Source organism: Trichechus manatus, unplaced genomic scaffold, assembly GCF_000243295.1.
Source record: "Trichechus manatus latirostris isolate Lorelei unplaced genomic scaffold, TriManLat1.0 scaffold00017, whole genome shotgun sequence".
NCBI classification, from domain to species: Eukaryota; Metazoa; Chordata; class Mammalia; order Sirenia; family Trichechidae; genus Trichechus; species Trichechus manatus.
Window position 1 is genome coordinate 18,217,794 of NW_004443953.1, and position 15,233 is coordinate 18,233,026.

The 15,233-nt window shown below is 36.6% G+C and overlaps 1 protein-coding gene across 4 annotated transcripts in view; it reads left to right on the forward strand.

Annotated features, from left to right (window-relative positions):
- Nucleotides 1–9,059, forward strand: part of CEP57L1 (centrosomal protein 57 like 1) — a 55,781-nt gene extending 46,722 nt beyond the window's left edge. For all 4 annotated transcript variants that reach the window (XM_023727632.1, XM_023727634.1, XM_023727633.1 and 1 more), the window contains 4 exons: nucleotides 3,329–3,406; nucleotides 3,523–3,764; nucleotides 5,413–5,557; nucleotides 7,515–9,059. In XM_023727632.1, coding sequence (XP_023583400.1) covers nucleotides 3,329–3,406; nucleotides 3,523–3,764; nucleotides 5,413–5,557; nucleotides 7,515–7,736 — 687 coding nt within the window. In that variant the 3' untranslated portion in view covers nucleotides 7,737–9,059. The remainder of the gene's footprint in view (nucleotides 1–3,328; nucleotides 3,407–3,522; nucleotides 3,765–5,412; nucleotides 5,558–7,514) is intronic.
- The last annotated feature ends 6,174 nt before the right edge of the window (nucleotides 9,060–15,233 follow it).

A 15,233-nucleotide genomic window follows, 5' to 3' on the forward strand; every position in this document is an offset into this window, starting at 1 on the left:
GGATGATTGAATAAACAAATTGTGGTATATACATACACAATAGAATATTATTCAGCCTTAAAAAGGAGTGAAGAACTGATACGTGCTACAAAGTGAATGACTCTCAGTAACGTTATGCTAACTGAAAGAAGCCAGACATAAAAGGTCACATATTGTATGATTCCATTTATATGAAATATTCAGAATAGGTAAATCCATAGAAATAGAACACAGACTGGTAGTTGCCAGGGGCTGGAGAGAGGGAAGATTAGGAGCAACTGCTTAATGGGTGAGAGGTTTCCTTTTTGAGATGATGAAAATGTTTTGGAACTAGATAGAGGTGGTAGTTACACAACATTTTGAATGCTAAATGCCACTGAATTCTTTACTTCAAAATGGTTAATTTTATGGTATATGAATTTCACCTCAACAACAACAAAAAAAAAACCTACAAAAAAAAAAATACCTAGTTCAAATCTCAAGTTCATGGGTCCTACAGATAATAATGCCTCCCTTTAAAGATGGAAGGAGCACAAATGTTGCTGAAGGTAGTGTCAGATTTTACGAGGCCTCTATGAGATTCCTGCTCATCCCCCTGAGACTATTTCTCCATATCCTGGAAGTAGTTCACCACACTTAATACTTTTTGATTTGCATACACTGGTACCTGTAGGTGATAAAGAGATACATAAAACATAGAGAATCAAATAAAGATACAAATATAATACACAGTATAATAAAAGCTTAATACAGGCATAAGCAAAATATTATGTGCTATGCAGATGAAGAAATATGTGAGAAGTCATGCAAGAAGCAGCATTAAAGGCAGCCTTAGAGAATTAATAAGTATTGACAGACAGAGGTGAAGAGGAAAAGTGCATTACAGTCTGAAGAAACAATTTGTTTTTCTGGGAACCAATAGGTCATAGTTCAGTATTGGGGATGAGATGGGGCATTAAAAAAAAATAATAATAAGTTGCCATCTTGTCAGTTCCAACTCATGGTGACCCCATGTGTTTCAAGAATAGAACTGTGCTCCATAGGGCTTTTAATGGCTGATTTTTTAGAAGTAGATGCCCAGATCTTTCTTCCGACGCGCCTCTGGGTGGATTGTAATTGCCAACCATTCAGTTAGTAACCATGTTCTTAACCGTTTGCATCACCCAGAGACTCCAAAATGGGGCATAGTTAGTTAAAATTGAAAATATAACTTGGAGGAAGATTATGGCCAACCTCCAATGCCATGTTAAGAATTTGAACTTTTATTCTGTAAACAGTTACAAACCATTGAAAGTTTTTGAGAAGAGTAGGGACATGATTAGAGCTGTACTTCTAGACGGTAACTGACAGCAGTATGAAAAGGTGAGTGTGGAAGTAAAGAATCTAGAGACTGTCCAAATATTGTAAGAAGATAATGGAAGCCTTTCTTTCTGACACTTTCCTTATTTTTTTAAAAGGTTAGACTGTAATTGGAGACCTCATTCAGTTCAATGACTAGAAGAATTAAATTAAATTTCTTTTGCTCTTAATTATAACTGCTTGAAGTAGCATTAGACGAGATCATTTTCTATTACTTGAAATTCCTATTTCTAAGGCACAGAATATCCAAGGCCACCAAGTAAGTCTAAGAGAATAAGAACTGACTCACAAACTTTTATGATTTATCTACCTCTAATCCATTTTATTTAATTAGCTTTTTAAAATATCTAGTGATTATAACAGTTAAGGCATCTAAATTTCCATTTAGAACTGGGAATATTTTGTTTTCCTTATAGAATATTGTCAATTTGTGGATTATTCTCTTGCTACAGTGTTAACTAGGGTGACCAACTCATCCTGGTTTGTCTGAGCGTTTCCTGGTTTTAGCACTGAAAGTCCTGCCTCCCAGGAACTCTCTCAGTCATGGACAAATTGGGATGTTTAATCCTTTCAATAAAAACAGTTCAATCTCTCCAGTAAAAGTGATTAGCAAAATAAATTAAATTATTCTTTGAGTTTAAGAATGTAGTTAGCAATTTTTTAAAATTTTTTGTCAAAGAGTGTATATAATAAAAAATGCCTACTTACAGAATAATAATAAAATTGGCAGTGATGTACTCACCACCCTTCTTAAGAAATAGAACATTACCAACACTGTTGAAGCGCCACATATGCCCCTTCTAAATTGCATCCCCTGCCCCCCAGGGGTATCCATAGTTCTGAATTAGTGTTTATCATTCTCTGGATTTGTTTTTTTTAATGTGTAAGTTCATGTAATCATCACCACAATCAAGATACAAAACTGTTCCAGCACTACAAGGGTCCCTCATGCTACTTCATTATAACCATACATCCCCCGTCCTTAACCCCCAGCAACTTCTAATCTTTTTCCACCTCTATAATTTTGTTATTTCAACAATGTTACATAAATGGAATCATATAGTATATAACCTTTTGGGACTGGCTTTTTGTTGTTGTTGATTGCCATTGAATCAATTCTGACTCATGGCAACCCTATGTGTGTCAGAGTAGAACTGTGCTCTGCAGGGTTTTCAAGGCTGTGACCTTGTGGAAGCAGATTGCCAGGCCTGTCTTCTGAGGCACCTCTGTGTGGGTTCAAACCACCAACCTTTCCGCTAGCAGCTGAGGGCTTAGCTGTTTTGCACCACCCATAATTTTGTTATTTCAACAGTGTTATACAAATGAAATCATACAGTATGTAACCTTTTGGAACTGGCTTTCTTTACTCCCCTAGTTCCCTGGAGATCCATCCAAGTTGTTGCATGTATCAATATATTATTTTTATTGTTGCATAGTATTTCATGGTATGAATCTACCACAGTGTATTTAGCTGTTCACCTACTGAAGGACATTTGGGGTTAATTCAATTTTTGGCTATTAAAAATAAAGCTGCTATGAACATTTGTTTACAGGTTTTTGTGTAAACATAGGTTTTCATTTCTCTGGGATAAATGCCCAAGAGTGCAATTTCTGGGTCATATTCTTAATTAGATGTTTAGTTTCATAAGAAACTGCCAAAGTGTTTTCCAGAATGGCTGTACCATTTTACATTCCGACCAACAATGGATGAGTGATCGAGTTTCTCTGCATCGTCGCCAGCATCTGGTGTTGTCACTATTTTTTATTTTGGCCATTCTGATAAGAAGATAGTGATTGAGTTTTAATTTGCGTTTCCCTAATGGCTAATGATGAATTTCTTTTCATGTGTTTATTTGCCATCTATATGTCCTCATCAGTGAAATATCTGTCCATGTGTTTTGCCTATTTTCTGATTGGATTGTTTGGGTTTGTACTGTTGAGTTTTCAGAGTTTTGTTTTGTTTTCTTACTTTTTCCCTTATACTCTTTAGAAAACTAAATGTTTACAGAGAGGACTGCCTCAGGAAAGTTATCTAAAGTTTGGAGCACCGCCTTTTGTGCCTGGGAAGGTAGGGGGCAAAAAATGAAGATAATTGTTCAAAACAAACTCCTGCTTTATTTTAAGTAGTATTTAAATACCACCAGTCATTTGAAATTGTTCTCAGCTGTTGCTTTTCCCCTTAAGTTGGTCAGTACAAGCCATTCTGGGAATGCAAGTGTGCAAAACCTCCTGCAGATGATGCGAGATTGTGGCCCGCACACCCTTCAGAAGCATTCTAAAGCACCTGAGCCTCGATGTCTCCATAAGCCTAGTACAACTCCCCAATGTAAAGCTGTACCTCCTGACCCAGAAAAGTCTGTCTCCATTTGTGATAATTTGTCTGAACTTTTGATGGCAATGCAAGATGAGCTGGACCAAATGAATATGTAAGTATTTTTATTCTTTATCAAGGAAAAGTAAAAAGATTTTAGAGATCATTTTTCTCCACTTATAAATTCTTAAAGGCCTTATTTGGTTGGCCATTTGTGCTTATTTTATCTTGATCTGCAGATTTGTTGTCACTGATTTTTCATTGCATTTATTATTACTATTTAAATTTTCAATTGTATGTAATTATTACTTTTCCAGTCTGAGGAGTTTCTGTTTTCCCAAGCTCTTGACTGATAGCTATTATTGTCATTCTAACAAATTGGGTCTGGTGATTTTAGATTATAAATCACAAAAGCTTTTATAAGAAAAGTTATGCTTTAAAAAAAAAATTCAGTTAAATGAATGATTTGATTAGACAAGTAGGAATTCATTTCCTTGTTTTAAACTCTAGCTAGTCAGCATTACAAATTTTGAAACATTCATAGTAAGCAAGATACTGTATGGGATACATATTTTATGCCCCCAATTTTACTGTGTACTCAATTCTAGAACATATGTGATTTGGCTTGCCGGCTAGTCAAACTAGGACAACTGTAGAAGATATAACTAGGTCTGTTGAGAGTACTTCATTGAAGAGACTAACATGAAATGCAGGAATTTCTCAGGCAAATACTTCTACAGTTGGAATTCTTCCAAAGATCCTCTCTCTCTCTACATCAAAAGTTCCAGAGTTGGAATTAAAGAGCCCTCTGGTGCCTCTAGCTAATGACATGAGAACATTTAGCTAGGGACATGAAGAATTCATTTTGTTTTTTACGATTGCTTAAGGGCCTAAGTCTGGGTGGTGCTCAACTGCTAGCTGAAACGTTGACAGTTCAAACCAACCAACAGGCGGAGACTTCTGGGCAACATGGTGCTACAGTCAAACCTACCAACAGGCACCTCAGAAGACAGGCCTGGAGATCTGATTCTCAAAGGTCACAGCAGTTCTACTCTGCACACATGGGATTGCCATGAATCAGAATCGGCTGGACAGCAACTAACAACACAACAACCATGAAGTCTTAAGATACTTCTAAATACGTCTGACCTTCAGATCACAAGAGACTGGTTATATTTACCATAGATTTAATTGTTGTTGTTGTTGTTAGCTGCCATTTAGTTGGCTCCCAACTCATCATGAACTCATGCACAATGGAACAAAATGCTGCCTGGTCCTTGCATCGTCCCCATGATCGGTTGTGGATTGGACTGCTGGATCCATAGAGTTTTCATTGACTGATTTTCAGAAATAGATCACCAAGCCTTTCTTCCTAGTTCATCTTAGTCTGGAAGTGCCGCTGAAACCTGTTCAGCATCATAGCAACATGTAAGCCTCTGCTGACAGATGGGAGGAGGCTGCACGTGAGGTACATTGGCTGGAAATAGAACCTGGGTCTCCCACATAGAAGGCAAGAATTCTACCACTGTGCCACCACTGCCCCTATAGATTTAATTCCAAACCAAAAAAAAAAAAAACCCGTTACCATCAAGTCGATTCTGACTCATAGCAACCTTATATTAGACAACACTAAAGAAGGAGATGCTCTTGGAAGAGTTAATATTTAACTCTAAAATTTATGAGTGAATAGAAAATTGTTTAATTATGGCAAAGACATAGACCATACACTATAACAATGTTTGATATTTGCTTTTCTTTCATAGGGAGCATCAAGAACTACTAAATCAAATGAAGGAAACTCAAAGCCATTCAGTCTGTGAAGACATAGAAAGTGAACTAGAGCATTTAGTGAAGAAAATGGGAATTAAAGCAGAACAAATTTCCAAACTAAAGAAGCATCAAAACAGTGTAAGAAGGTTTTAATAAAAGATTTTAATAAAAAGATACTATTTGTGGATTTGGTGTTCTATCTCTGTATGTGACCGGCCAAATTTGAGGACTGTATGTGTGGCTTTGTGAAAAGGCTATAAACAGTAGTCACTTGGACCTATTACAGAATAGAGCCATCTATCCCTTTGGAACTGCAAGGGCCTCCTACATCACTCTCCAAGATAACATAAGGAACATAAAGAAAAAGGAACAAGAAAGTTTAGTTATGTATTCAGATTTTGGTTTTGGGGAAATTGTGAGGTAGGTTAAATTTGTCTTTGCAGCTTTCCAAGTTATTCTTTTAGCATTATTTTCCTTTATCCTTCCCTCTTCTAATGCCTTAATGATGCTGTAATGTGACAGGTCTCTAATTTAGTCCTGTACATAAACCTGCTCCTCAAGCAGTACTCCAACCCTAAAACCACTATTCCTTCTTTCCCAAAACAAGCTGTACTGTGTTCTATTCCTTAGAGATCTGTGCTTGGCTGGCTATAGTGAGTGGGGCAGGGGTGGTGAGGGAGACTCTACTTGTGTGTGAAGTCTTAATAACTAAGAATAGCTTTAGTAGTTTTAATATTTTAACAGAAGAATTATGGAATATAATATCTTATCCCAAGTCAGTGACTCCATAGCTTGAGTCCTGGGTTCCAGGAGCCCTTGAGTCACTTTATGTAGCTACTCCTCCTGTCAGTATAATCAGCATTCATAAAAGTTGATGATACATTAACCTAATAAGCCTCCTGCTATGAGTTGGAATTGACTCAACGGCAATGGGTTTGGGTTTTTTGTTTGTTTGTTTGTTTGTTTCTTGTATAGGACAGTAATAAAGGATGCAGAATTTTACCACCTTCATTCTTATGACCAGTAAATAAATGAACATTTTGAAGCAATTTTTTTTAGTTTATTAGCTTTTAAAGCTATAGTAAGTAATATTTTTGTATGATGGTGTTTGTTAAAGATTATACAACTTGTATACTTTCTTGGAATTGCATGGAGAAACATATAAGGAATAGAATAATCATATTTTTAAAACTGAGGCAGTTGGTTCATGGATTGTATTTTGAAAAACGTGATTCATATTTCATAACAGCTCTTGCAGCATAAATTTCCATGACTTATATCATGTTAAATTTAATATCTGTAATAAAAGTTGTCTCTTAAGCAAATAGAGCACCAGGTACTCACCCAGTATCTGGACCAGCTCTACAAATTAGGCCTTTCCCAGAGCCCTGTGCATAAGTGAAATAGACTAGGTAATGGGATAGACTTTGAAGAAATGAGTTTTGGCTGGTTAATGAGTTTTGTTTAATTCTGTCTACCCAATTATTACCAGACACTCTTCAAAGAAATCAGATTATTCCCTTGACTTTTTTTTTTTAACTGCTATTCAGTAATGCTTTAAATTAAGGAATACATTTTATATATATATATATATATATGTAAAATATATTCAATTATAGAAACTCGGTACTCATTCCTAGCAACAATCCTTTGCTTTGCTGCTAATATCATCTGAAAGGTCCTTCTCGTTCCTCTCTGCTTTCCAGTTTTTATCATTTCATATCCTCCGTGCAACCTTCCCCTCAACTTCTCCAGCCCACATTGATCTTGTCCTACTTTGGCCTTCTCAAATATACACCTTTTGTCTTCCTCGAAGTTTTCCTGGCTTGAATTATTTATCCTCTAGTTGTTGCGTATATGCTTACCACTCATAAGAGCAGTAAGCCCCTTGAGAGCAAATACTGTTCTATTCATTATATTTCTACCTGACTAGCACATTGTTGGACGTATAATGGTTGTTTAATACATAAAAAGTTACTGAATTAAACTTTTTAATTTTGTGTAATCTTTAAGCTTTCTATCCAATCCATCTATTTTGGGTTATATTTTCAGTATATTATAGACTAAAATTTTAGATTTTTTTTTTTCTCTTCAGGTCCGTGAACTTCAACAAAAACTTCAAAACTCAAAGATGAGTGAAGCTTCAGGTATTCAGCAAGAAGATAGCAACCCTAAGGGATCAAAGAACATGAAAAATAGCCCTAGAAAGTGTTCTCATGAAACTAGCCCTCTTCAGAAAAACAGCAACTTTCATCCAAAACGAGTCCGTAATCTTCAAATGAAATTGAGCAAAGATGATATCATGTGGGAGCAGTAACACAGTAGCAAAACTGTCACCTTAAATGAACTCTGTCAATGAGATCTTGAATTGTCTAAAGTGATTTTAATTTAATATACCTTTATGAAAATTTGAATTATGATTCTAGCCTCTATAAAGTGTGAAGTTGTAGTGTTTTTAAATTAATGCCTAATGACCTATTAAGAGTCCCAGATAATAAATGATTGCTTTTTTTGTTTTCCTTTTGATTGAAATGCCTAATCTTATCATATTTTAGAACATTGTTCACTAAACTAAATCTAAGAAATTGGATTGGATGAACTATATTCAAACGAGTTAAATTTGAGAAACAAGTACCATTCCCATTTTAATTTGGTAGGCTTGTGACCTTGGAACACTGGTGGCACAGTGGTTAAGAGCTCAGGCTGCTAACCAAAAGGTCAGCAGTTTGAATCCACCAGCCGCTTCTTGGAAACCCTGTGGGACAGTTCTACTCTGTCCTATAGGGTCACTATGATGAGTCAGAATCAACTCGATGGAAACAGATTTTGTAACCTTAAGGACCAATGTAAAATCGATAGGGTATGGTAAGGTCTTTTAACTTTCCTGGTGTTTCTTCCCTACCTTATTTTAGAGCTGTGAAATATTTTTCTTTTTTGAGAAGGGAAAAGCTGAATAGGTCTGCAGTTTTATGAAGAGGCCTTTAACCCAAGTGTCTATGTGACAGTTACAAATAGGAACCCATCGTTACTTAATTTTTAGAAGACAGTATCATATAACTGCAGAAGCTTTCATCTTCTAGTTGCATTCACTTAAAAATTTAGTTGTGTTAACACCAGTTATCTGTTTTATCTTACTTCTTTACAACTATATAAAATGACTTTGATTCTGTACATTGTGTATAGTGTTCATCAGTGTAAACTGAGAGTGTGATCTTCCAAGACCCACAAAACTGGCATATTTTTATAAGAAAGTATAGGAACAGGAAGTTGGACATTTTATTACCTAATCAAAAATTCAGGGAAATATGGTGCATTTTTATATTTTTAAATCAGTGATGTCATGATGAATTATGTGTGTATGCTTTATAATAAATTTATACTTGTTGACCTGTCTTGTCAGAAGCTTTTAGAAACTACTATGACTCTTGTGATCTATTTTGGTTCCTCACTTGAATTCTTTGTGGCAACTAGAAAACTGGAGGAATCAACTGAAGTAAAAATAAAGGACAGACAGAAAAGGCATAATAAAAGGGAGGAACTCAGAATATAGGATTGCTGTTTAAGAGATGGTGATTCCGAAGGGACAGAGTTGTAGTGGTACATCGTCTGAATCCACAGCTGGGAAAATGTCCAGGCTATAGGTGGGAGAGAACTTTTAGGTCAGGGGGAGCTAGGAAAAGCAATGTTTAAAAGGGTTCCCCCCCCCCCCGTTCTCCTAGGAATTTCCACAAAGGCGTGTGTTGGAGAAAGGGGGTAATTGTGGACCATCTAGGGAGGAGGAGAACCATGATTCCTTCTGATCGTGAGCAGAGATGGTATGTTAGAAGACCTTTCCATACCTGGAATTGGAGAGATGATTGAAAATGGGCAAATCAATACTTCAAATTGCCCTTGAAAGTAATTAAGAGCAGAGATAAAAGTTTCTTTCCCTGTAGTTTAAATAGTACACATGTCTTCACACACTTTCATGCCCCCTCCCCGGTCAGCTGCTTCAGCCCTGGAGATGGTCCACAGGGTGCTTCATCTAAAGTCAGTTTTGTCACTTTCCCTACTTTCTGCTTTGCCTTTCCTCCTCAAGATATGTGGGCTGGTTTAAACTTAGCCAAAAAAAAAAAAAAAAAAAAACCCATTAGGACCATAGTGTAGCCGTATCTTGCTGTGGCTTTTCTTTTTAATGCACTTAGGAAAGTGGCTGAGTATACAGTAAAGCCTGGGAAAGCCAGAACCTGTGTAAGCTAGAAACCTGTCAGAGAAGGAAAACTCAAATATTTTCCACTAATAGAGGGCAATAGAATAGTGGTGACTGCACCCTGTCAAAGGCAGAAAACTTGCAAGACCCAGAAAAACAAGGCAGTCCCATCGAGTTCCGGGTCTCACAGGTTTCATATTGTTTATTTAGTTTATCAGTAATGAAGTCATTGCTTGTGAAAGTTTATTGCTAAAACAAATTACCATAAGAATTTTTAGTTCATTTTAGAAATGCTTGAATATTTCAGTTAGAATTAAGAGTTTTCTTGCAAAATCAGTGTAGCAGAGTAGACAAAACATGAGACTTCAGAGTTAGGAGACTTAGGTTCAAATTCTGCATTTGCCATTTAGAAGCTAGGTCAAATCAAATAACTTTTGAGCCTTGGTTTGTCATCTGAAAAGGGGGGATGATACTAATACCTACCTCACAGGGTTGTTATGAGGAGAGTAAATGAAATAACATGTGAAAGCACCCAGCAGAAGGGCTGGCAGTAAGTGAAAATTCAACAAATGTTGGGAAAAAAAAATTATTGTAGAACATGTTTACATGGGTTAAAGACTGAAAGCAAAAGCCTAAATGTATTCTTCATAAAAGTGGGAATATTCTAATTTGCTTGGTTGCTCCCCTTCCCCTCATGTCCCTAGGAGGAAGTTTCTTTGGCTTCTTTTCTAGCTCAGGAGTAGTAGAATGGTGTAAAGAATACAGTGCTACCATGGTGCAGAAATACATAATCACGCACAGCTCCCTGGTTTGGAGTCTGTTTTGGTTGGTTGTGTGACATTTATTACTGAGAGACTATGAAGAAGGGTGTCTTGTTGCTCCATCACAGCTACTGAACTAAAAATGGCTCTCTGCTAGCAGACTACCTGCTTGCCAGAGCTTTTGACTCCTCAGGGGGTGGAGCAAAAGATTTCCTTCCTGCACAGGGGCAATCCATGGTCAGTGTACAAGAGTTGCTGTAGCAACCCCGCAGCTGTGCTCAGCCCAGCAGAAACTCAGTATGATAATTTCATTGATTTTGTTCACTTAAGTGAGAAACAAGTTTGTTTAGTTTTTATTTTATTAATTAGAAATCGAAAAAAATGAAATTAGTACTTTCTAGCCAAAGCAAGTCTCAACTTTGATGAAACCAGAGAGTTCCAGTGTTTGAAACAGCAGGTATTGTGAATATTCTAATCCTGGAAATGGGAGTTGGAATCTTGAATGAACTAGGATGGATCATTGGCAACCCAGCCGTTTTTACTAGGTTGTAGCCAAAGATAGGAGTTGTTGTGTTTCGTTGAATCAATTCCTACTCATAGTAACCATATATGACAGAGTAGAACTGCCCAATAGGATTTTCTTGGCTATGGGAATCAATTCAACAGCAATGGGTTTGGTTTTGGATTTGGTAATCTTTACAGGAGCAGATCGCCGGGTCTTTTCTCCCTTGGAACCGCTGGTGGGTTGGAACTGCTGACCTTTCGGTTAGCAGCCCAGTGCTAAGCCATTGCGCCACCAGGGCTCCTTAAAGATAGGAGGGTCAGAGGGAAGTGCTCAGTTTTCAGCAATGTAAGATTAAAGAGGGAGATATCTCAGTATAGTGAACTAACTGGCTAGAAGGATGTACTTGAAAAATTTTTGAGATTTTTGTGTAGCCTTCTTACTTTAAAAGTATACTTCTGACTATAAAGTAGTTTCCTTACTCCATGATAAAGTAACAAAAAATTAAATAGAAATTTGACTTGTACTGTTGTAAGAAATCAAACTGAAGGAGGAAGGGCCAATTGGTCATTGCAACGGAAGGAGTGCTCACCTTGGACAGAAATGCACCAGCTGCCAATATTGATGCAGAGTAAATAGTGAAACTCCTAATGGTGTTTCCTGGAACTCTATTCAGCTGTAACTAAAGCTGCTCCTACTGAGAACATTTAATTATATGTGAAGTTTAGATAAGTACAAGCCAACTCCCAGAGGTACAACCAGACAAACCTCTCTAAGGCATAATAGCATCTGTGAGCTAAAAAAGCGCTTAAGGGTGCCATTGCACTTTTTAATTAAAGTGAAATGAGGATAAACAAATAAAAATGATATTGACCGTCACTCATCTGAAAACATTTACTTTTTAGTAATTAAATAGAGCTTGTTAATGCCTCAGTCCCTTTCTTCATAACCTATACTTATTTTCATACAACTTTCCTCATTTAGTTCCTTTTTTGTGTTTTGTTATGTAAGGAGAATTAGACATAATAAAATTATAAAGCTTTAAAATATTGTCTGGACCAGAATTTGTTTTTTATTGTTGTTGTTAGGTGCTGTCGAGTCGAGTTTGTTTTTTATTGTTGTTAGGTGCTGTTGAGTCGATTTTCGACTCATACGCGACCCCATGTAACAGAGTAGAACTGCCCAATAGGGTTTTCTTGGTTGTAATCTTTATGGAAGCAGAATGCCAGGTCTTTCTCCTGCGGAGCCACTGGGTTGGGTCAAACTGACAGCCTTTGGGTGAGTGCTTAGTCATGTTTTATTGTGGCTATAGATTAATTGTTGCCTTAAAGAATCAGGTGGATTTTTTTTTTTCCTGGTGGATTCATTGGGAGTGTTCTCCTTATCAATATAGATTCAGTATATTCCTGTTTGGTACAAGATCCTACTAAATGTCATAGGATTATAATTATAAATCAGTGAAGAAATTTAATTGTATATACATGATCCATTGTATACCTATGTGTTTAACAGTTTTAACAGAAAATAATAGAGAAGAAAAATGATCTCTTGTTACTTTATGCTCTGAGGCAGCTTTGTGACAATATAAGATTGTTGATGATCATTTCAACAGTCTAGTTCATGAGTTGGAGATGGGGGGATTGGGCCTTGGGCTTTAGGGGAGGAAGGTGTTATGCATTATGAGTTGTCTGTCAAAGGCAGATTAAAAAGTTCTATGAAGGATATAATCAGCTTTCTAGAAAAATCTTTTAAAATAAGGGTGGAGTTATCCACCAATAATACTCTCTGCCTAGACTTCTCTCTTATCTTGTCTACCCTTCCCTCATCCTTCAAGTCTCAATTTACTGCTCTTCTGGAAGCCATTTTTAGCCTCCCCATATATCCCTAACTCCTCCCAAACCTGGATTAGCTGCCTCTTCTAGGCATGTCCCCAGTCTTTGCCCTTAGCACACTTTCTTGTTATTGTCTATTTAATAGTTTGTCTTTCCCACAGACAGCTCATGAGAGCAAGTCCTTTCTTGCTCACCACTGTAGCCCTAGCACCTGGCACAATACCTGGCCCATAAGTAGCCTCTCAATAAATATTTGTTTGAAAAATAATTGTATTTCATGAAAATATATTAACCTTATTTGGTGGTCTTATCTGAGTGAGCATATTGGATTGGATGCTGCTGTTTCACACACCAGTTCAACTGTTCTCATTTTTCACCTTTCAAGTATATACGACCATATTTTACATAACCACTAGTTAAGAATAACCAATACTGTTTGTTTGCTTGTTGGGGGAGGGGTGGTTCCACAGACAGCAAGCACTCAGAATGATTCTTTTTTTGATGTTATGATACTAAGAGGAAGAGATTTGAGAGCCAAGGCAGTTCTTTATTTGGATATTGATGTGTTTGACTTGTTGATTCAGCAAGTATTTATTGATCTCAAGATACTGTGCTAGATATTACTGGAGATTCAAAGACAGATTTTGCATGGATTCTGTCCTCAAGTTCCTAGAGTCTGATAGTGTAGATAAAACATGTACGTAAATATAGTACAATAGGTGACACAGAGGTATAATGACCAGCACAGAGCAGGTGCTCAATATTTGCCTACTAAATGTTTGTTCTCATCTATTGATAGATACAGTGTGATAGGAGTTGTTGTTGTTGTTGTTGTTGTTGTTAGGTGCCATCGAGTCTGTTCCAACTCTTAGCAACCCTATGCACAACAGAACAAAACACTGCCAGGTCCTGTGCCATCCTCACAATTGTTGCTATGCTTGAACCCATTGTTGCAGCCACTGTGTCAGCCCATCTCATTGAGGGTCTTCCTCTTTTTTGCTGGCCCTCTACCAATCATGATGTCCTTCTCCAGGGACTGGTCCCTCCTGATAACCTGTCCAAAGTATGTGAGACAAAGTCTTGCCCATCCTTGCTTCTAATGAGAATTCTGGCTGTACTTCTTCCGGGACAGATTTATTCGTTCTTCTGGCAGTCCATAGTATTCAGTATTCTTCACCGACACCGTAATTCAGACGCATCAATTCTTCTTCCGTCATTGTCCAACTTTCACATGCATATGAGGCGATTGAAAAATACCATGGCTTGGGTCAGGTGCACCTTAGTCTTCAAGGTGACATCTTTGCTTTTCAACACTTTAGTGGGTAGAGTATATAAATATCTTACCTGAAAAATAGCTTCATTAAATAAAGTAACTACTAACTGAGAGGAAACTTGTATTTCTGTTACTTTTGATATCCTGCTCAATAGATTTCTTCCTAGCCTTATCAACAAAGCCACTTGCTCTGGGCTATGATCAGAACATAAGAAGAAGTGCTGCCTACCCGGAAGTATGAATTACAATGAGGTTCATTATCATATGATTCTACCCACTTGTAAAAGTTTATTCACCACTACAAATTACTAAAGTTGCTTAAACACTTACAGAGGGCTTTATGAAAAAAGGACTGTAAAGTTTTAACTAAAATAATGTACTTTTGACCTGACTTTGCTTAACCTAATTAAATAAATTTTAGGATAGGCCCTAAAGAACCTTGGAAGGTATTTTTCGGTTTGTTTTCCTTTAAGTTAAGTGTACATTGCTTTGTAGGATATTTCTTGGAAAAACTTATTACTGAGCTAGTACAAAACATGAATCATTTCTTGCCTGAAATACAAGATTGATGCTTATTGGGCAGTTGTCCAGAATCTTCTGGCTGAATTGGAAGGTATTTCTCTTTTCATCCACTGTAGGTGCTTTTTACTTTACAAACGTGTTATTTAAAAACATAAGCCATATTGGTACACAGGAAACCACTTAAAATTAAATTTAAAACACTCCTGCGAATTCTGTGGAATATTTAGTTTATAATTTCTAGCAAAATAAAAAGAATCTTTAATGCCTTAAAAAAAGTCTTTTCTAGAGATAGCTAAATCAAAAATATACATGTGAGAGAATAGCACTATTAGAATCTTTAATACTGAAATGCTTGAATGCAACATAAAAACCATATTGCCTTCGTTTTCCCAAAAGCAAACTAAGCTACAAATGTAAAACTGAAGAAATTTAATACCAGAGTTAAAAGAAGTCATTTCTAGGTTAAGAGTTTCTACGTTTACATTAATCTAAAAAATAATTGGTTTTTTAAAAATTTTATGATTTAATGTATATAACTTTTCTATTTTGTAAACTGGGAAGAATTTATATTAGTATTTCATGCTTTTATTCTCATGTTATGATTTAAATGCTACGCACCTAAGCTAAATTTTCAGAAAGGGCTCTTGTCTCTTTGTTCTTTTACAGAATAGCTCTCCAGTAGAGAGAAGGCTCTGCCTTTCATGTTTGGGTAGGATATTTGCTTGTGATTTCTAA